The sequence below is a fragment of the Aquarana catesbeiana genome, unplaced genomic scaffold (genome assembly GCF_042186555.1).
Source record: "Aquarana catesbeiana isolate 2022-GZ unplaced genomic scaffold, ASM4218655v1 unanchor232, whole genome shotgun sequence".
Lineage (NCBI taxonomy): Eukaryota > Metazoa > Chordata > Amphibia > Anura > Ranidae > Aquarana > Aquarana catesbeiana.
The window spans coordinates 583,216-606,580 of NW_027362660.1; the positions used below are offsets into that span (position 1 = coordinate 583,216).

The window sequence follows — 23,365 nt, forward strand, 5'->3', positions numbered from 1 at the left end:
TGCATTGCAGAGTGTTCATCCAGGGGAACACATTGCAAATTTGGTTGTTCGGCGAATGGGTGAACAGGCAAATGTTCGTCCCAAACTCATGGTCGGGCCAAACCGTTCTCCCATCCCTGGTCAGGACTCATAATATTGGTATTCAGTAATCAGTGGAAGTTTAAATGTTTACATGAGACAAGTTGCAGAGGTCCCACACCGCTGCCTCCCATCTCCTGAGACTGCACTCAGTGACTTGGGTCTGAGACTATACAGACATATCCCTCCTCCCGGCACAGCCAGCAGACAACAGAGTAAGTAACCCTGGGAAAATTGTTCTGTCAGAGATCTTACTAGACCCGGGTATGGGGCATAAGACCCAAAACACATACCCCAGGTGACTAGGTCTAGTAACACCTATGGTGAAAATTAACATTTTGCTGCCAGCTGAACCCCAGAATCTCCATAAATCCAGTCTAGATACATAAATTGTGTCTACAGCACAGAGAAGGAAGATTATCCGAGAGAAATACAGGAATACAGGACGGGGAACACAGCTCAGGAAAGTGACCAGGGTATTACAGGCTGATATCACCCAGTCCCCGCCCTACTCTGGACCAATCAGGGAGCAGTATGGGTGGAGGAATGTATTTAGTGTTAATGACCCACCTGTGCTGATCTCTGTAGGAGTGTCCTCCTCTATAAATGTCCCTGTTATTCCATCCTCCTCCATAGACTGCTGATCATCCCTCACATACCTCTTTTCTTCTTCTGTTTTAACCTCAACTTTTATATCTATCAGATCTTCACCCTAAACCAAAAAAATATACAAAAGATCACTTGTTAAAAAGGGTTAATCTTGTAATATCACATACTGCAAAAAAAATAATAATAAAAAAACCACTCACCGCCTCTACGAGTCCATGTTCTAGACACATCCCTTGTCTGTTACTGGATAATGTCCCAGAATTCCCAGCACCGCTCACCTCTCCTGTCAGCAGTTCCATCATCTTCTTGGTGACTTCTAGAATCTTCTGCATGTTGTGTCTCTCAGGTTTTAGGGAGTCACATGGAGGCACTGTGATGGTCATATGATCACCTGACTTCACAAGAGGAAATCTCTGTATTGGGGAACCAATAAGAATATCATGTTAGAATCCCAGAATTTTTTTTTTTTTTTTGGGAGAAAACTAATCCCAACTCTCCTCCTCCTTTTTTTGTTTTTTGAGAGGAGATGGGACTTAGTCGGATAAGCACTTCGTGCTTGGGTATATATATTTTTTTGTTGTTTTATGTTGGTCTTTGTCATGGTTTGTATAAGCTTGTTTCAAAAATTGCCTTAAAAATTAACATTGCTGGTACATGGTATATTGTAAAAATCTTGCTGCTTGTGAGTTACCCCAAATGGTGTTCCCCTAGTCATTTTACTTGGCCATGGCTTCCTAAACCTATATGGCCACTTCCTTAGCTGAAACCTTTTCGGTCCTTTCATGGAATGTGAGAGGTCTTAATTCTAAATTTAAATGGGCACTGTTGATGAGATATCTAAAAACCCACTCTCCACATTTTATTCTCCTACAGGAAACCCACCTCACAGGCAGCAAGGTTTTAACTCTAAAAAAACCCTGGATTCAGAGGGCCATCCATGCGACTTACTCCTCTTATGCTAGAGGGGTCTCAATCCTAATACACAAGAAATTCCCCTGTGTTATTGAGGACGTGTGCACGGACCCCCAGGGCAAGTTTGCAATGGTGGTGTTTTCACACTGGTCTCAGCGATATATAATCATAAATGTTTATATTCCTCCACCTTTTACACATGATTTATTATATAAGGTTTTGGAAAAAGCAGCTCCTTTTTATCCAGCGAAATTGCTGGTGATGGGGGATTTCAACTCTACTATCTCCCCAGATTTGGACAGACCAGTCCCATCAAAAAACTATAGCTCTGAACTATCTATATGGGCACAGGCAATGGGGCTACAGGAGATATGGAGATGGAAACACCCGGCTATTAGGGCATACTCATGCTTTTCGGCATCACATAGGACTGCCTCACGGATTGACCTAGCCTTCTCTAATTCAATCCTGTTGACGGATGTAATAGGGGCTAAATACCTACCCAGTGGGTTGTCCGATCATAGCCCACTGGTAATCGAGCTTCGCTCGCCTGCACGCCGAGATGCGGCCCTGTGGAGGCTGGGGGCACAGTGGATTTCCCACCCTGAGGTGGCTGACACTATCCCACCCAGACTAGTTGAGTTTTGGGAACTTAATGAAGGCTCCTCGACCCCACAGACGGTCTGGGACACCTTCAAGGCCTATACAAGAGGGCAATATATCTCTATTATCGCTAGTGTCAAGAAACAGCAGGGCCGGGAAACTGACAGGTTACAACAGATGGTAGAGGATCAAACATTAATCTATAGTACAGATCCTACAGCAGCTCATTTTGACGCATTAAATGCCGCCCGCAGTTCACTAAATTTACATTTAACGGAAGTTACAAGATTGGATATGCATAAAGGTAGACAGCGACTATTTGAACAGGGGGACAAGAATGGTCGTTTCCTGGCCATGTTGGCACAGCATGAATATTCATCCACAGTGGTTTCGGGCCTGCGGTCTTCAACTGGGGATAAGGTGACCTCTCAGGTAGAAATCTTACAAATGTTTAAAGCCTTTTACCAAACTCTTTATACCTCTGCTCTTCCCCCCGACTTCCAGCCAGAGATGTTGCAAAACCTTTTAGATCCACTAGCACTTGGCTGGCTGTCGAATGAGGAATGAGAATCGTTGGTACGCCCTATTTCGGCCTTAGAGGTTTTAAAAATTATACGGTCCTTCCCTTTGGGCAAGGCGCCAGGGCCGGATGGTCTTCCTATAGAATTTTATAGGGCACATGCAGCATTTTTGGCACCCATCCTGGCCCAATTATACACCCTCTGCCTATCCAAGGGTGATCTGCCCCTTTCAATGCACCAGGCCTATCTTACTTTGATCCATAAGGACCTTAAGGACCCAGAGCTATGTGCCTCATATAGGCCAATAGCCCTATTGAATAATGACCTGAAAATCTTAACCAAACTGCTGGCTACCCGTCTATATCCATTATTACCTTCGGTTATTGACTCTGATCAAACAGGATTTATGCCTAAAAGGTCAACCGACGTTAATCTTAGGAGACTCTTTACCAATATTCATGCCCAACACAATAACTCCGGTACCAGAGCTATTGCCCTACTAGATATAGAAAAGGCATTCGACACTGTGGAGTGGCCCTTTTTGTGGGAGACTCTACGTCGAATGGGTTTTCCACTACGGTTTATATCATGGTTGCAGGTGATCTATAGGTGTCCCATTTCATCGATTCGTTTGGGCTCCAGACTCTCAACTCCATTTCAACTGTTTCGGGGAACTAGACAGGGCTGCCCTCTTTCTCCGGCTCTATTTGCTCTAGCTATAGAGCCAGTTGCAGAGGCTCTCCGTACATCGCCTCATATTAAGGGGCTTAGGATAGGCATGCTGGAGGAGAGAGTAGCCCTGTATGCTGACGACATGGTTTTATTTTTGGGGGACGTGGGTCCATCACTTCAGGGTGCTCTGTCACTCCTCAACACTTTCTCCATGGTAACGGGCCTCCGGGTAAACTGGCCAAAATCTACTCTATTTCCAATAGATCAAGCAGCCAAATTGACATCCTCTCCAGATAGCCCATTAAAGTGGGTTGACTCCTTTAAATATCTTGGGGTTTGTGTCTCTGCACAAGCCTCAGATTTTCTTAAATTAAACTTGGATCCGGTAGTGGGGGATATGAAAGCTAAACTCAAGGCATGGAATAATCTCCCCCTATCGGTATGGGGAAGGGTCAACTTGCTTAAAATGAAGGTCATCCCCAAATTCATATATTTATTCCGCCATTCCCCGCAGTGGATTCCTAAATCCTTCTTTACTAAACTAAACCAACGCTTTTCAGAGTTTCTCTGGGGCTCCTTACCACCGAGATATAAGTTAACTACATTAATGAGGCCACTATCGCAGGGTGGTATGGCCTTTCCAGATTGCTATAAGTACTTTTTGGCGACACAGCTGGTGACAGTGGTCTGGTGGCTAAATCCTGATAAAACCAATGTGGCCTCCGCTTTGGAGGCCACTGTGGCAGGCTCCTGGGAATCTCTTCAATACCTAATTTACAGAGGCCCATGTGCCCCACACTTATTAACTCCGTCTATGCTTACTACTTTACGGGCCTGGAAAATGGGCTTGGCTATTGAAAAACACAGCCAGATGGGAATTTCCCCTAATACACCCCTATGGCTAAACCCCAATTTACCACATTTTTACAAATCTATTGACCCCCAGATATGGACTAGATATGGTATAAAATTAATTTCACAAGTGGTGTCTTGCACCTCACTGCTTTCTTTTTGTCAGCTTTCTTCCCAGTATAATCTTCCGCAGCACTATCAGTTCCGTTATCTTCAACTTTCGCATGCTTTCGAAGCCCAATTCCCACGTTCGTCCTGTATATTAATACAGTCTAAACTGGAGACTACTCTTAGATCCGGTTGTACAAAAAAACCTATATCTCACATATATCAGCATTTAATCTATGAGTCCTTGCCTCCGTTGGACGGCCTTTTGTCCCGTTGGCAGCGTGACATTCCAGCTTTGAGTGGCGAAGATTGGGATGGTGTTTGGGACTTCCCTTTTAGTTCGCTAGTCTCTATACGTGACAAGTTAGTCCAATTTAAAATAGTCCACCGGGCGTATTTCACTCCCCACAGACTTCATTTGATAAATCCTGCCCACTCCCCTAAGTGTTGGAGATGTAGCTACACCCCCAGAGATTTTTCCCATATCTTTTGGCATTGTCCAAAGATACAACAATTCTGGGGGGAGGTACTAGGCCTAATCAATAAAATTGCATCCACTAATCTACCACTGTCTATGGAGATTTGTATGTTGGGCCTTATAAAAAAATTAGTTCCTGCTGTAGCTAAACGCACGATGATTGGCTTGCTTCTATTTTACGCTAGGAAAACCATAACATTTCAATGGAAGAAGCCCTATCCCCCCACAAATGTCCAGTGGAAACGTTTGGTTAACGATAATCTTCCACTATATAAAGATACCTATCTTAATAGAGGCTGCCAATTGAAATTTAATAAGGTTTGGAGTGGGTGGCTGGAGGAAATGAACATTGCTTACTAATGTTGGACTAGCCTCAGTTACGATACCAAGAATCGACGATTAAATGTAATTCCTAGTTAATAGGTATAGGCCTTTATAGGCAGTGGGGGGGCGGCCCAAAAATTCCAAAAATCCCCTTTTCACTTACATGTTAAAATTGTATTGCATGGATGTATTCCTCTCTTTTTCTTTCACTTTCATTTTTTTTTTTTTTTTTACCTGATGTACTTGCGATATTACCTGTACAAGCTAGACAACCAATTTGTATATGTCTTTATGTCTTTGCGTCCTATAAGGAAAATTTGAATAAAAATAAATTAAAAAAAAAAAGAATCCCAGAATCCTCCTCACTTCTCTGCTCAGGTCTGTGTTTTATTAATAGAGATAAGAGTGATGTCATGTGACCTCCCAGAATCCTCCTCACCTCTCCGGTCAGCAGGTAGATGATCTCCAGGGTGAGGTTTAGTATCTTCTCAGTCATGTGACTCCGGTCCTCCTCCATCCTCATTGGTGCCATCATTTGATCTATACAGGTCTCCTTGTAGACGGATAACTTTGGGAAATGAAAATAAGAATTATTTGGATGGTATTGGTCACACAATAATAGGATGTGGATGTGAGGGGGTAATAGGAGGGTTGCTGTACATTTAACCACCTCAATACCGAACACTTTCACCTCCTTCCTGCCCAGGCCAATTTTCAGCTTTCAGCGCTTTCACACCTTGAATGACAATTACTCAGTCATGCAACACTGAACCCAAATGATATTTATATTGTTCTTTTTAGACAGATAGTGCTTTCTTTTGGTGATATTTAATACTTATTTATTTATTTTTTTTGCCATATAAATTTAAAACATTTTGAAAAAAAAAATAAAAAAAATGTTGTTATAAAATTTTGCAAATAAATAATCTTCTTCATAAATTTAGACCAAACGGTATTCTGATACATTTCTTTGGTAAAAATAACCCAAATCAGCGTATATTATTTAGTCTGTAGGAAAGTTATAGAGTCCACACACTATGGGATATACAGTGCTCAGCATAAATGAGTACAACCCTATGCGAAAAGTAAGATTGTAATCAATATCTCAATAAACACAAGAACAGTTTCCAACATTGAACCATATAAAGAAGTTACCCCCCAAAAATGTACTCTGGGGACTTTAAGGTCAACTAATAAGCAATAGAATTATAATAATATACAAATTTTATTAGAAATTTAAAAAATGTGGTGCATACATCACCATAAAGCAAAATACATAAGAACAATAGCAGACTTGGATCATATGAATATATATTCTCTTAGTATTGATCCCAACGCGTTTCAGGACTGATAAGGAGTCCTTTCTTCAGGGGCATTCCATACACAGTGTTTTTACTATATAATATTCTAAAATGAAGCATAAACACAGATTAAAATCAAATTACAAAGACAAAAGAACAGGAGCATCATTGGAAGCAAGTTTGATCGCATCCATCCCAATCTGAGAGGAGGGGACTAGAATAAGCTACTGCTGCAGCGTGAAGCTCGCTGGATCATGGAGCTTAATGCCACCTCCCCACCAGGTTTGAATAGCCAACCTCGCTACAGATCATTCCTGGGAGCCTTTGAATCAGGAGTTTGAGAAAGGGATTTATAGTAGATGACCATACTGCAAGAATTCATGTAGTTTTTTTTTATAATGTGCCAAAAATAAAGTATGTGGTATATGAAGTGTTCGAGAAATTACATATGTTCTAAATTTGGAATTGAATGTGACATACGCAATAGGTCTCCTTCTATGGCTCTAAGTGGTGGCCGTATAATACCTTGGAAGTAAGTGTGGAAGTAAATGATCAATAAATGGGCTGCCTATGAGTGTGCGAACTTCTGATCCCTCTGTTGACTTCGAGAGTTGCTATGTTTTGGCCTATTGTTTGTTGGGGGGATATGATGGGATCACTTTATTTTCTGCTATGATGATGAGTAATAATGTAGGGATGCTGCTGTGAATTACACTGGGGCCTGTTATGGATACATATGTGTGGTGTTTTCTGGTTTGGATGGGTAGACATGGGATATGTCAGAAACCATGAAATCATGCCGAGACAGAAGTACAGTTAAATCACACTTGTTTAATAATAAAAGTAAAAAGAACAAATGAAGTCAAAACATAGCCAAAGTTCAGTAACCGGAATGGATAGTCAGCCAAGCCAGAAGTCAGGGGTCAATGTAGTGGAACAGCAAGCAGGATCTGGAACCAGAAGGGATGTCAGCAAATCAAGTTTTGAACAGGATCACAGGAGAGCATCTCCGTTTCTGTGATGTTGACCAAGGCGAAGGCGAAGGCAGAGCTCCTCTGGACTGGACGGCTTAATAGGCAGGACTGACAAGCAGGATATCATCAACAGCTGAGTAACTGTGGAGAGATAGGAGCTGGCAATTAGCTGACAGCTGAGCAGCCAGCTCAGAGAGGGAAGGGTTGAGCCCAGCCCTGACAGTACCCCCTCCTCAACGAACCCTCCCCCTCTAGGGGCCACCAGGCTTGAGGGGAAACGTCTATGGAATCATATCACGGAAGAGGACAGGGGAATGTACGTCTGAGGATGAGACCCAAGAGCGCTCCTTCGGACCATACTCTTTCCAATGCACCAGGTACTGTATGTGCCCACGGAACCTACGGGAGTCAACAATGGACTGTACTTGATACTCCTCAAGGTTCTCAACCAATACAGGGTGAGGACGTGGTACCGAGGTGGTAAAGAGGTTGTAGAACAAAAGGTTTTAATAAGGAGACATGAAATACATTCAAAATACGCATATTAGAAGGAAGGTCTAATGCGTAAGCCACTGGGTTAATCCTGCGGAGAATACGGAAAGGCCCAATAAACCGAGGTGCGAACTTCAGTGAGGGAACACTAAGTCGGAGGTTGCGAGATGACAGCCAGACCCTGTCCACAACCTGGTAGGAAGGCACAGGCAAAAGAGTCAGGCAACATGGAAGGATGCGCAGAGGAGAAAGCAAGCTGAATTCATGGCCTTCGCCTACTGTCAGAAACCAAGAAATCAGGCTGAGACAGAAGTACAGTTAAATCACTTGTTTAATAATGAAAGTAAAAAGAACAAACGTAGTCAAAACATAGCCAAAGTTCAGTAACTGGAACGCATAGTCAGCCACGGCAGAAGTCAGGGAACAATGTAGTGGGACAGCAAGCAGGATCTGAAGCCAGAAGGGATGTCAGCAAAGCAAGTCTTGAACAGGATCGCAGGACAGTGTCTCAGTTTGTGATGTCGACCATGGCGAAGGCAGAGCTCCTCTGGACAGGACGGCTTAAGTAGGCAGGACTGACAAGCAGGATATCATCAACAGCTGAGTAACTGTGGAGAGATAGGCACTGGCAATTATTCGACAGCTGAGCAGCCAGCTCAGAGAAGGAAGGGCTGAGCCCAGCCCTGACAGGATGGCTGTTTGGTCCTGCCCTGGCTGGTGCTGGTCATGTGATTGCACATGGCTGCAGTCCAGTGGAGGCAGTGTGGCCGGAGGACTTAATTCCATCCATTTAGGACTGATGTCGGGTTTTGCATTAAGATGTCAGGCTCAGCCCAACACACTCAGACCCACCCTTCAACTGCACGGGAGATGTGGAGGGAGAGGGAGTGGCTGGAGAGTGTCACAAGTTGGGGCGGGCCTCATACATGACGTCTTAAGATGTGACTCCTTTCTTTCTCTCTCTCTCCTGATACAGGAGTAGGTGGAGAGAGGGGAGGAGCTGTCAGACATGGTGAACTCGGATACGATGTCCCTCCGATGACGCATGTCACAGCTGATCTCACCCCCCCTTATCCTGGTGTGGGGGTGTGCAGATAGAGGGGGGAGGAGCCGGTGGACGTCATGGGTTGGGGCGGGTCACTACCCTGATGACGCGCTACCCTATCCGGAGCACACTGCATCTACCGTTGCCAACACTAAGACGTGACGTCGGCGGCAACAGATGCCGTTGACGCCACGCACAAGGTGATCGTTGGCCCCACCCACACTCTTGAACAGCAATGCCCATACAGGAGATGACGGGAATCCCCTATAACTCCGCACGCAAGCCGACGCACTATTCGAGTGTGCACGCGCGGGCGTCCCTATAGGGACATTTATAAATAGAGGATCCTCCATTATCCTCACTACTACCCCACCATGAGGCAAACCTGATCCTATCTGGCTCTGACAAACATTCCATTACTTGGAGATTAGGAGGTTAGTATGGAGTATTACTCCACATCTATATATCATGCAACAGATGAATGAAAGGTACCCGTGAAGGCTGTTTGATGCCGCACTGGTGACTGGCATGGGTGGAGCTGATGATCTGCTGTGATGGCTCCATTTCACTGCTGTGATGGCTCCACCACAGGGCGACACAGTGGTGTAGTGGATAGCACTTTCACCTAGCAGTAAGAAGGGTTGCTGGTTCGAATCCCAACCACGACACTACCTGCCTGGAGTTTGCATGTTCTCCCTGTGCCTGCGTGGGTTTCCTCCGGGTACTCCGGTTTCCTCCCACACTCCAAAGACATGCTGGTAGGTTAATTGGATCCTGTCTAAACTGTCCCTAGTATGTATGAATGTAAGTTAGGGACCTTAGAGTGTAAGCTCCTTGAGGGTAGGGACTGATGTGAATGTACAATGTATATGTAAAGCGCTGTGTAAATTGACAGCGCTATATAAGTACCTAAAATTAAAAAAAATAAAATAAATAAATATTTATACTTATATTGATATTTGTATTTTTTTTAAATACTGAGATTGCCAAAAGTTTCTGTCAATAATCAGGGAACATAGAAAAAGCTCTACCTATTTAACAATAGGGATTGATATATGTGGGTGTAGATGCACACACACATATACACAATACGGGGAGAAAAACTAACCTATTACTTACTGGGAACATGACTACAGGTAAGGGTGGATGATAATACATCGCCCTCTGCTGACAAACATCCCCATACCAAAAATGTAACAAAATGGAGATTTATGCTCCAAATAATATAAAATAATGTATAGTACTAAATACACTGCCTAAAACCACGCAAAGTTACTAATGGTTCCTCTGGGGCATGTGGATACACTTCTAACTAAACTGTTAAAGTCTGTTGTTTATTGAAATACCTCCTCCTTTATGGTTGGATGTTCACAAAACTCAAAAGAGATAAAGATTGCTCCAATTGTACCGTCCATTAGGGTTCCCGTGAGATACCAGAGCACTTCCAATCCTTTGCTCGGTATCTGGTGGCACTCAAAGCGCAGATACCATTTTTGATCGGTATGTTCTTTCAAAACTTGCTTTCAACGATGCTCCTCTTCCTTTATCTTTGTAATTTGATTCTAATCTGTGTTATGTTTCATGTTAGAATATTTTATAGTAAAAACACTGTGTATGGAATGCCCCTGAAGAAAAGACTCCTTATCGGTCCTGAAACGCGTCGGTCTCAATACCAAGAGAATATATATATTCATATGATCCAAGTCTGCTATTGTTCTTATGTATTTTGCTATATGGTGATGTATGCACCACATTTTTTACATTTCTAATACAATTTGTATATTATTATAAATCTATTGCTTATTAGTTGCCCTTAAAGTCCCCAGAGTACATTTTTGGGGGGGTACCTTCTTTATATGGTTCCTTGAATTGGGATGTTGGCAACCCTTGGGCCTTACTGGGTGGATGCTTACAATTCAAATTTCCAACATTGTGACAAAACTGAGTTTTATAGAACATTTGTTTAGCTGATTACACGAAAGTCAGGTTAATAATATAACTTAGATTGCAAAATCTTCAGTTTTACTCAAATTAGTTGATGCAAAAATGAATACACCCCACAACAAAAACTACTACATCTATTATTTTGTATTACCTCCATGATTTGTAAGGACAGCGCTAAGTCTTCTAGACATGGAATGAACAAGTTGGTGACATTTCGCAACATCGGTCTTATTCCACTCTTCAAGAAAGACCTCTTTTAGACCCTGGCTGCTGGATGGAGAGCGATGCTCATCTTTTTAGAATTCTCCAAAGGTGTTAGATCAGGAGACGGACACTGAACCACTTTCACCCAGTTCTTCTTCAGAAATGTAACAGTGGCCTTAGATTTGTGTTTTGGATCATTGTTACATTGGAAAAGTGCACGACGACCAAGGGCACAGAGTAATGGTAGCATCTTCTCTTTCAATATAGAGCAGTACATCTGTTAGTTCATGATACCATCAATGAAGTGCAGCTCCCCGACACCAACAGCACTCATGCAGCCCCACAGAAGGACACTGCCACCACCATGTTTCACAGTAGGCACCATGCATTTTTCTTTGTACTCCTCACCTTTGCGGCGCCATACAGTTTTGAAGCCATCCGTTCCAAAAACATTTATTTTGGTCTCATCACTCCAGAGTACAGAGTCCCAGTAGTCCTCTTATTTTTCAGCATGGGCCCTGGCAAATTCTAGCTGGTCTTTTTTGTGCATGGGCTTTAGGAGAGGCTTCCTCCATGGACGACACCCACGCATGCCATTCCTCTGCAGTGTACGCCGTATTGTGTCATGGGAAACAATCACCCCAGTTTGGCTTTCTACTTCTTTAGCTAACTGCAGTGAACTTGCACAGTGATTTTCTTCAACCCTTCTCATCAGAAGACGTTCCTGGTGAGGTGATAACTTCTGTGGATGACCTGGACGTCTCTGTGAGATGGTTGCAGTTCCATCCTGGTTACTAGGGATGAGCCGAACACCCCCCGGTTCGGTTCGCACCAGAACCTGCGAACGGACCGAAAGTTCGCACGAACGTTAGAACCCCATTGACGTCTATGGGACTCGAACGTTCGAAATCAAAAGTGCTCATTTTAAAAACTAATTTGCATGGTATTGTCCTAAAAAGGGTTTGGGGACCCGGGTCCTACCCCAGGGGACATGTATCAATGCAAAAAAAACTTTTAAAAACGGACGTTTTTTCGGGAGCAGTGATTTTAATGATGCTTAAAGTAAAAAAAAAAAAAAGTGAAATATTCCTTTAAATATCGTACCTGAGGGGTGTCTATAGTATGCCTGTAAAGTGACGCGTGTTTCCCGTGTTTAGAACAGTCCCTGCACCAAATGTCATTTTTAAAGGAAAAAATCTCATTTAAAACTGCTTGCGGGTTTAATGTAATGTCGGGTCCTGGCAATATGGATGAAAATCAGTGAGACAAACGGCATGGGTACCCCCCAGTCCATTACCAGGCCCTTTGGGTCTTGTATGGATATTAAGGGGAACCCCACACCCAAATTAAAATAAGGAAAGGTGTGGGACCACCAGGCCCTATATACTCTGAACAGCAGTATACAGGCGGTGCAAACAAGACAGGGACTGTAGGTTTGTTGTTAAGTAGAATCTCTTTGTAATTTTGAATGGGTACATTTTTAACGTGTTTAGCTCCAGCCAAAAAATCTTTTTTAAGCTTTTTGGAAAACATAGGGAAGGGTTATCACCCCTGTGACATTTGTTTTGCTGTCTTTCCTCCTCTTCAGAAGATTTCACCTCACTTTTTGTCCCAATGGATTGGAAAGCATCAGTGGAAAGGAGAAATGTTTTTCCCATATTAACTCTTACAGGAGAGAATTTCCCTTCCTAGGGGTAGATTTCATCTCACTTCCTGTTGTCTCCTTCCGTTTGCAAGTAGGAGTCGTTTGTAAGTTAGTTGTTTGAAAGTAGGGTCCTGCCCTATATACTCAGCAGAAATTTGGGCCTTAGGTGTTGCTGTGGCCACAACACTGTAAGCCCTCACAGGGCCCTGCTGTGAAATATTAGATCAAGAATTGTAATTACATGCCCCTGTTGAACAGGAGCTGAAAAATTAGGCCTTAGGCACTGGTGCTGGTGCCACAACACTGCAACCCCTCACAGACACTCTAGTTGGAACGCAGGAACGAGCCCTGCTGCAAAGTATTGCATCAAAAATTGTAATTAGACACCCCTGTTAAACAAGGGCTGAAAAATTGGGCCTTAGGCACTGGTGCCACAACACTGCAACCCCTCACAGACACTCTAGTTGGAACGCAGGAACGAGCCCTGCTGCAAAGCATTGCATCAAAAATTGTAATTACACGCCCCTGTTAAACAGGGGCAGAAAAAATGGGCCTTAGGCACTGGTGCTGGTGCCACGACACTGCAACCCCTCACAGACACTCTAGTTGGAATGCAGGAACGAGCCCTGCTGCAAAGTATTACATCAAAAATTGTAATTACACGCCCCTGTTAAACAGGGGCTGAAAAATTGTGCCTTAGGCACTGGTGGTGGCGCCCAGAACCAAAAATGTTCTTACAAGCTATCAGCGTGATGATTGAGGAGGAAGAGGATAATTACTCAGGGATAGTCACTCAGCATCAGCATAGGCAGTCTTTGAAGGGATCTGAGATTTTAAAAAAAATTATTCGGTTACATCAGCATCAGGTGCTTGGTAGCTGGTGGTGGTCCAAGACTGATTCATTTTTATGAAGGTCAGTCGATCGACCGAGTCAGTGGACAGACGCACCCTGTGATCGGTTACCACGCCTCCAGCAGCACTGAATGTGCGTTCCGAAAGAACGCTGGATGCAGGACAGGCCAGTAGCTCAATTGCATACTGTGCAAGCTCTGGCCAGTGATCCATCCTCAAGACCCAGTAACCCAGAGGATTTTCGGTGGGAAAGGTGTCCAAGTCTGATCTTGCCCCTAGGTATTCCTGCACCATGTAAAACAGACGCTGGTGATGGTTGCTGGAACCGATCATACCTTGGGGCTGCGGACCAAAAAATTGTCTGAACGCATCGGTCAGACGGCCACCTTCTCCACCGCTCCTTCTTTGACTGACCGAAGCCTCAGCAACACGTTGTCCAGAAACAGGAGTTTGTAACCTCCCAGTCTCTGGGAACGAGTTGCACAGACCTTTCTGCAAGGCCTCCCGAAGATGTTTCATCCTCTGCTCCCTCTGCGATGGCAAGATAAGGTCCGCAACCTTACCCTTGTAACGTGGATCAAGGAGGGTTGCCAGCCAGTATTGGTCCTTCTCCTTGATACCACGAATACGAGGATCCTTACGCAGGCTTTGCAGGATCAGGGAGGCCATGCAGCGTAGGTTTGCTGAGGCATTCGGTCCGGAGTCCTCTGGGTCACTAAGGACGACATGGTCCGCAGCCACGTACAAGTCCATGTGTTTCTTGGGACTGATCCCTTAAAGACTGCTGCTGAGTGCCAGGCTCCACCTCCATACTGACACAATCTTCCTCCTCCTCCTCCTCGTCCTCTTCCTGTGTGATCGGCAGGCACGCAGGAACACTGTCTGGATAAAGGGGGCCTTGAGAGCTAAGGAAGTCCTCCTCTTCCTGCCTCTGTTCTGCCTCAAGTGCCCTGTCCATTATTCCACGCAGCGTGTGCTCCAACAGGTGGACAAGGGGGACAGTGTCACTGATGCATGCACTGTCACTGCTCACCATCCTCGTGGCCTCCTCAAATGGTGACAGGACAGTGCATGCATCCCTGATCATGGCCCACTGGCGTGGGGAAAAAAAACCAAGCTCCCCTGACCCTGTCCTGGTGCCATAGTCGCACAGGTACTCATTGATGGCCCTCTGCTGCGTGTGCAGCCGCTGCAGCATGGCCAACGTTGAGTTCCACCTGGTGGGCATGTCACAGATTAGGCGGTTCTTGGGCAGGTTAAACTCCTTTTGGAGGTCCGTCAGCCGAGCACTGGCATTATATGACCGGCGGAAATGCACACAGACTTTCCTGGCCTGCCTCAGGACATCCTGTAAGCCCGGGTACCTGCCCAAGAACCGCTGCACCACCAAGTTAAGGACGTGAGCCAAACAGGGCACATGGGTCATTTGTCCCTGTCGGAGGGCAGAGAGGAGGTTGGTGCCATTGTCGCAAACCACCATTCCTGCCTTAAGTTGGCGTGGCGTCAACCACCTCTGAACCTGCCCCTGCAGAGCTGACAGAACCTCTGCCCCAGTGTGGCTCCTGTCCCCCAAGCACACCAGCTCAAGCACCACATGGCATCTTTTGGCCTGCGTACTTGCGTAGCCCCTTGAACGACTACGGAGCACCGCTGGTTCCGAGGAAGAGGCCATGGAGGAAGAAGAAGAGGAGGGGGTGGAGGAGAGAGGTGTGTCACAATCATTAGCATTTTGGAGGCGTGGTGGCGGAACAACCTCCAACACTACTGCACCTTGTCCTGCATCCTTCCCAGCTGCCAGCAGAGTCACCCAATGCGCCGTGAAACTTAGGTAACGTCCCTGTCCATGCCTGCTGGACCATGAGTCAGCGGTAATATGCACCTTACCGCTGACCACCCTGTCCAGCGAGGCATGGACATTGCCTTCCACATGCTGGTAGAGAGCCGGAATCGCCTTCCATGAGAAAAAGTGGCGTTTGGGTACCTGCCACTGAGGAACCGCACATTCCACAAACTCACGGAAGGGGGCAGAGTCTACCAACTGAAAAGGCAGCAGTTGAAGTGCTAGCAATTTTGCCAAGCTAGCATTCAACCGCTGGGCATGTGGATGGCTGGGAGCAAACTTCTTTCGGCGGTGCAGCAGCTGGGGCAGGGAAATTTGCCTGGTACAATCTGACGTCGGTGTACCAAAATCAGATTGCCCACAAGTACTTGGCTGTGACACACCTAATTCTACACCTTCATTCCTCTCAGTGCAGGTCTCAGAGAGGACTGAAGGTCTAGTGGGGTTGGAAATCTCAGCTGATGAGGAGCAAGGAGAGGTCCTCTTTGTTCTTTGGTGTGGGTCTTTTAGATACGCTTGCCAACGAACTGCATGGCAGGTCAACATATGTCTGGTCAAGCATGTGGTACCCAAGCGGGAGATGTTTTGGCCACGCGAGATACGCTTGAGACATATGTTGCAAATAGCAGCGGTGCGATCTGATGCACTCGTCTCAAAAAAGGCCCACACCAAAGAACTTTTTGAATAACGCGCAGAGACTGCAGCGCCCTGCACATGTGGAGCTTTGGGGTGTGATGCAGTCAATGTGCTGCCCTTAGGCTGGCCCCTGGAGGGCATCCTGCCTCGGCGATGTGCCGCCTCCTCCTCCTCTCTCCTATCAGGCACCCACGTTGAGTCAGTGACCTCATCATCCCCTCCCTCCTCATCACTGGAGTAAACCTGGCAGTATGCTGCAGCAGGGGGAGCATGACTGCCAGATTGCTGTCCTTCTTGGGCACCCCCTCTGTCCGTGCTCATGTTACTGCCTTCATCGAGCTCAGTATCATCATCAGAGCCTTCCAAACGCTGGGCATCCTCCTGGAGCATGTACCCAAAACTGTGGTCAAACAGTTCGAGGGACTCCTCAGGAGGACATGGTGGGGCTAGGGAAGGAGTCACTGATGACATTGAGCCGAGGGAAGAGGCCGCTGCTTTGCCAGACAAAGTACCCTGGGCATGGGTGAGAGAGGATGAGGAGGATGAGGACGGCTTGGTCATCCACTCGACCAAGTCTTCCGCATGTTGCGGCTCAACATGGCCAGCTGCCGAAAAAAAGGCCAAGCGTGTCCCATGGCCACGTGCTGATAAGGATGCACCGTCTCCACGACCAGCACTAGACACAGAGCCAGCTTGCCCTCTCTTATTGGCTTGTGACTGTCTGCCTCTCCTTCTTGGCCTTCCAGACATACTAATGGCCTGTGGCTGCACTAAGCTGGGATATATATATATATATATATATATATATATGTGTACTGATACTGCAGCTAGCAAAATTAACTGCCTGCCTGTAGTATGAGAACACCACCAACCTTCTACAGGTAGCTTTAGCTGAACACTGTGAGCAGGACGCACCCCACTAACTTGTAGGTTTAGCAGAACACTGTGAGGTGGACGCACCCCACTAACTTGTAGGTTTAGCTGAACACTGTGAGCAGGACGCACCCCACTAACTTGTAGGTTTAGCAGAACACTGTGAGGTGGACGCACCCCACTAACTTGTAGGTTTAGCAGAACACTGTGAGCAGGATGCACTGCACTAACTGTAAATAGTCTAGCTGCCTGACTGTGGTACTAATAGGATCAAAAGAACACCAGCAATTTTCTTCAGGTAGCTGTATTTACTGTAACAAGACAAGCCTGCCTGTCAGTAAGAAGATAACAGAAACGGATCTAGCTGAACACTGTGAGCAGGACGCACCCCACTAGCTTGTAGGTTTAGCTGAACACTGTGAGGTGGACGCACCCCACTAACTTGTAGGTTTAGCTGAACACTGTGAGCAGGACACACCCCACTAACTTGTAGGTTTAGCAGAACACTGTGAGCAGGACGCACTGCACTAACTGTAAATAGTCTAGCTGCCTGGCTGTGGTACTAATAGGATCAAAAGAACACCAGCAATTTTCTTCAGGTAGCTGTATTTACTGTAACAAGACAAGCCTGCCTGTCAGTAAGAAGATAACAGAAACGGATCTAGCTGAACACTGTGAGCAGGACGCACCCCACTAACTTGTAGGTTTAGCAGAACACTGTGAGCAGGACGCTCTGCACTAAATGTAAATGCACTAAAAGAACACCAGCAATTTTCTTCAGGTAGCTGTATATACTGTAACAAGACAAGCCTGCCTGTCAGTAAGAAGAGAACAGGAATGGATCTAGCTGAACACTGTGAGCAGGACGCACTGCACTAACTGTAAATAGTCTAGCTGCCTGACTGTGGTACTAATAGGATCAAAAGAACACCAGTAATTTTCTTCAAAATACTGTAACAAGACAAGCCTGCCTGTCAGTAAGAAGATAACAGGAACGGATCTAGCTGAACACTGTGAGCAGGACGCACTGCACTAAATGTAAATAGTCTAGAAGATAACAGGAACGGATCTAGCTAAACTGAATACAGTGTATATATATATATATATATATATATATATATATATATATATATATATATATGCAACACCTGGGATGCATATATATAGACAATACACTTTAAGTGCAGCTAACTGACTGACTGTCCTGCCTAATCTAGCTAACTCAAATGAAATGACACTGTCTCTCTCTCTCTCTCTATTTCTCAGCACACCTGAACACACTGCACAGGGCCGCCGTGCAGGCGGCCTTATATAGTGTGGGGCGTGTACTAAATCCCCTGAGCCATAATTGGCCAAAGCCTCCTTGGCTTTGGCCAATTATGGCTCTCTGTTAAGGCGGCGCTGTGATTGGCCAAGCATGCGGGTCATAGTGCATGCTTGGCCAATCATCAGCAAGCAGTGCACTGCGATGCCGCAGTGAATTATGGGCCGTGACGCGCCACACGAATTTGGCGCGAACGGCCCATATCGTTCGCAATTCGACGAACGATCGAACAGCCGATGTTCGAGTCGAACATGGGTTCGACTCGAACATGAAGCTTTTGTATCACTTTTGCTCCAGTATTCGGACTGAAGAGTAAAGCTTTACTAATCTGCTTGTAGCCATCTTTCTTGTCTAAAAAAAAATATTTTCTTTCTCAGGCCTTGTGACATTTCTCTTCCATGTGGTGCCATTGCTGATAGCATTGAATGGGAAGGGGTTTTATTTGTTATGTAATGCCCTTTTATAATCACCTGTCTGCTGGACACCTGTTTAATTAATAATTAGACTCACTTGTAGTTGAATTCTTGTTAATTAGGGTTTTTTATGTCTAAAATTTAGCTTTGCTCCTAAGGCTTTCATTGGGGTGTATTCATTTTTGCAACATGGTCTTGAATGAATTTTTTTTAGGAAAAATACTTTTTTTATGCCTGCAAATTAACGAATCTTAGTTGCAATCAATGGGCCGCATTTGTGGGAGTATTTTGTGGTATAGTGTCCCATAGAAAATGTTGATTCTCAAAGGAAATTAAAGGTTTTCTGACAAATCTCATTTATGCCAAGCACTGTATATTGGGGTGTACTCATTTATGCCGAGCACTGTATATCTGAGAATTGATCAATCCTGATGTACTGACGGTTGATCTAATTTCTTAAGGCCCTAAAATGCCAGGTCTGTACAAATACCCCCCCCCCCCAAATGACCCCTTTTTGGAAAGTAGACCATCCAAGTTATTTAGTAAGAGGTATAATGAGTTTTTTAAGCTGTATTTTTTTTAAATGAAGAATTTTTTTTTTTAAGTTTCTATTTAACAAATGATTTCTCACACACAACTTAGGCATACTTAGAATTACACCCCAAAACACATTCTGCTATGCCTCCCAAATATGACTGTACCACATACAATATGTGCCCAGATGCATAGAGGGACCCAAAATCCAATGACCACCTTTGGGCTTTCAAGGAGCACAAATTACACGTCTAATTTTCTGACTACCTATCACATTTTTGGAGGCCCTGGAGCGCCAGGACAGCGCAAAGCAGAAACACCCACAAAATGACCCCATTTTGGAAAGTAAACACCTCCAGGTGGTTTCTGAAAAGCAAAATTAGTTTTTTTGAAAATGTCATTTTTGGATACAAGGCTTTGGAGAATGCAGGAAAGAAAATGAAAATTTATTTTTTTTACCAACACAAACTTGTCAGTTTAATAAGATATTTCTCACACACCGCATGGACATACTTAGAATTACACCCCAAAACATACTCCTTCTGAGTATGACGATACCAAATATGCGAGAGTTTTTCATTGTCTGAACTGATTATACACCGGACATTGGGCTCAATTCACTAAGCGGTATAAAACACAGCTTAGCGTTTTTACATTTATTTATTTTTGCGATCAAAACAATTAACTAAAATACAGCATGAGCTCTTTTATTAAGGGATGTGGTATTGTAGTAGTTAAAGCTTGCGGTACTTTTAACGCTGGTGATAACCAGTGTCCTTAACAAGCAGTAAATAGCTGGTTGTTAAGGAGTAGGCGGCCGCCGGCGTCCTTAACAGCCAGTAACTGTCATGGCTGTTAATGATTGGACGGCTGCCATGTTCTTAACAACCATGAGTCATCTGCTGTCAGCGGGATTCCCCACTGATAACAGAATGTAAACAAAAGAATTGCCAGCATTTAAAAATTAAGAAAAAAGAACAGCATGGGGTCCTAATCCATACTAAGCCCCCACTGACCATGGCATGCTGGGTTGATGATGTCATAAGAGGGCAGGGTCACCAAATGACTTCATTATTCAAGCATCGGTGTGGGTCAGGTTTTTTTTCTGTTTGGGGTGGCGGCTGGTGTTCTTCGCGATTGATGCTGTATCTTCTTCAGAGGACGTTTATTTAATTTAACTGGCTGTGTGTTTTTCTGTAATGTATGTACTACACGCTTGTGGGCTGCACCCTTAAACTTCATTCTAAGCTGTGTTTTTGTTTGCTTACTTTTGTTTTCTTTTGTTGTATGTATAATACTTCAACAAACAGATTAAAAAAAAAAAAGTAACCACTTTTCTGGTGAATAAGTAGGGGGATTATGTACCCCATACTTATTCACATGGGGGAGTGGGATCTGGGGGCCCCCCTGGGGCTTCCATATTCCAATAAGCCCCTTACCCGCAGACCCCCACAACCACTGGGAAAGGATTGTGGGGAAGAGGCTCTTGCCCTTATCAACATGGAGATAAAGTGCTTTGGGGGAGCTCTCCTGCCCCCCATGTTGATGGCATGTGGTCTGGTATTGTTCAGGAGGGGGTGCACGGGCTGCATGCTTGGATGGGAGTCTGGTATGGATTTTGATGGAGACTTTACCCCATTTTTCAGGGACACAATAACTGGTGTGGTGATGATAAAGGACCCGATAACTGGTGTGGCGGTGATTAGGGACACGATTACTGGTGTGGAGGAGATCAGGGATACAATAACTGGTGTGGAGGTGATCAGGGACACAATAACTGGTGTGGAGGTGATCGGGGACACAATAACTGGTGTGGTGGTGGTCAGGGACACAATAACTGGTGTGGTGGTGATCAGGGACACAATAACTGGTGTGGAGGTGATCAGGGACACAATAACTGGTGTGGAGGTGATCGGGGACACAATAACTCGTGTGGTGGTGATCAGGGACACAATAACTGGTGTGGAGGTGATCAGGGACACAATAACTGGTGTGGAGGTGATCGGGGACACAATAACTGGTGTGGAGGTGATCAGGGACACAATAACTGGTGTGTGGAGATGATCAGGGACACAATAACTGGTGTGGAGGTGATCAGGGACACAATAACTGGTGTGGAGGTGATCAGGGACACAATAACTGGTGTGGAGGTGATCAGGGACACAATAACTGGTGTGGAGGTGATCGGGGACACAATAACTGGTGTGGAGGTGATCAGGGACACAATAACTGGTGTGGAGGTGATCGGGGACACAATAACTGGTGTGGAGGTGATCGGGGACACAATAACTGGTGTGGAGGTGATCGGGGATACAATAACTGGTGTGGAGGTGATCGGGGACACAATAACTGGTGTGGAGGTGATCGGGGACACAATAACTGGTGTGGAGGTGATCAGGGACACAATAACTGGTGTGGAGGTGATCGGGGACACAATAACTGGTGTGGAGGTGATCAGTGACACAATAACTGGTGTGGAGGTGATTAGAGACACAATAACTGGTGTGGAGGTGATTAGAGACACAATAACTGGTGTGGAGGTGATCAGGGACACAATAACTGGTGTGGAGGTGATCGGGGACACAATAACTGGTGTGGAGGTGATTAGAGACACAATAACTGGTGTGGAGGTGATCGGGGACACAATAACTGGTGTGGAGGTGATTAGAGACACAATAACTGGTGTGGAGGTGATCGGGGACACAATAACTGGTGTGGAGGTGATCAGTGACACAATAACTGGTGTGGAGGTGATTAGAGACACAATAACTGGTGTGGAGGTGATTAGAGACACAATAACTGATGTGGAGGTGATCGGGGACACAATAACTGGTGTGGAGGTGATCGGGGACACAATAACTGGTGTGGAGGTGATCAGGGACACAATAACTGGTGTGGAGGTGATCGGGGACACAATAACTGGTGTGGAGGTGATCGGGGACACAATAACTGGTGTGGAGGTGATCAGGGACACAATAACTGGTGTGGAGGTGATCGGGGACACAATAACTGGTGTGGAGGTGATCGGGGACACAATAACTGGTGTGGAGGTGATCGGGGACACAATAACTGGTGTGGAGGTGATCGGGGACACAATAACTGGTGTGGAGGTGATCGGGGACACAATAACTGGTGTGGAGGTGATCGGGGACACAATAACTGGTGTGGAGGTGATCGGGGACACAATAACTGGTGTGGAGGTGATCAGGGACACAATAACACAAATTACTAGAACTTAACTCTAAAATGAAGAGAATGTTCTGGCCCTGAAAGGGTTAATCTACAAATAATAAATATTCGGGCAGAGCTTGCACTATGGATAAAATATCTGATTTCACAACACGATAATTCCAATAAAACTTTCTGATAACAAAGTGTCAGAAAACTCCTGGGGTAACCTGGCAGCACTTACTTAGAAATACCCTGGCTGTAGATGATAGGTGTGCTGGGTCCTGTAGTCCCACAGAGTTCATGGTGCCTGAGAACCAATAGACACCTCTATAGCAGTATATGGGGACTAGCGGCATAAGGAGCAGAAGAGCTAATCCACCGCCAGGGTCCTGGCTGCAGATACTACAGTGGATAGTGGGAAGTCTTTTTGATAAAATTGCCCTCCCCCCATTCCAGGTTCACATCTCATCCCCCCAAAATCCCGTCCCTTTCAGACTCCTATTGTGAGACTCATCATAGTGTCTCTGGAGGGGCGCTGATCATTCCTGTGTAAAATCTTACAGAAATCTTCCCTAATCCCAACCTTTAATTATCATTTCATTCCCCCCACATACAATGTCTGGAACCGACATTTACTGACATCAATAACTCCCCTCGTGGTACAGACCATAAATTCCCTCATTGTAATATACGGGGTTATTCTACATTTCCACACTATATATGTGTGTATCATCATCTGCTGGAGATAAAAGACATCACAGTGACTATGGAGGAAGAGGACGGACATGACGGGGGTTACTGGGTGTAAATAGAAAATAAGATCTTATTACCTCCTCTGCTGCCACTTCCAGCAATGTTTTCTCTCTAATTCTTCCAAACTCACCTCTCACCCGGAACTTCCTGTCTGTACCTGACATCACTTCCTGTCTTCCATAGAGACTTCCTGTCTGGGTAGAGGTG

General features: G+C 45.2%; 1 protein-coding gene across 1 annotated transcript in view; it reads right to left on the bottom strand.

The window, feature by feature from the left end:
- Positions 1–23,337, bottom strand: part of LOC141121795 (uncharacterized) — a 329,972-nt gene extending 306,635 nt beyond the window's left edge. Inside the window, exons 1-3 of the mRNA XM_073611515.1 lie at positions 23,236–23,337; positions 5,597–5,725; positions 966–1,100 (exon numbers count right to left, since the gene is read on the bottom strand). Coding sequence (XP_073467616.1) covers positions 966–1,100; positions 5,597–5,725; positions 23,236–23,322 — 351 coding nt within the window. The 5' untranslated portion in view covers positions 23,323–23,337. The remainder of the gene's footprint in view (positions 1–965; positions 1,101–5,596; positions 5,726–23,235) is intronic.
- Between the last annotated feature and the right edge of the window lie 28 nt (positions 23,338–23,365).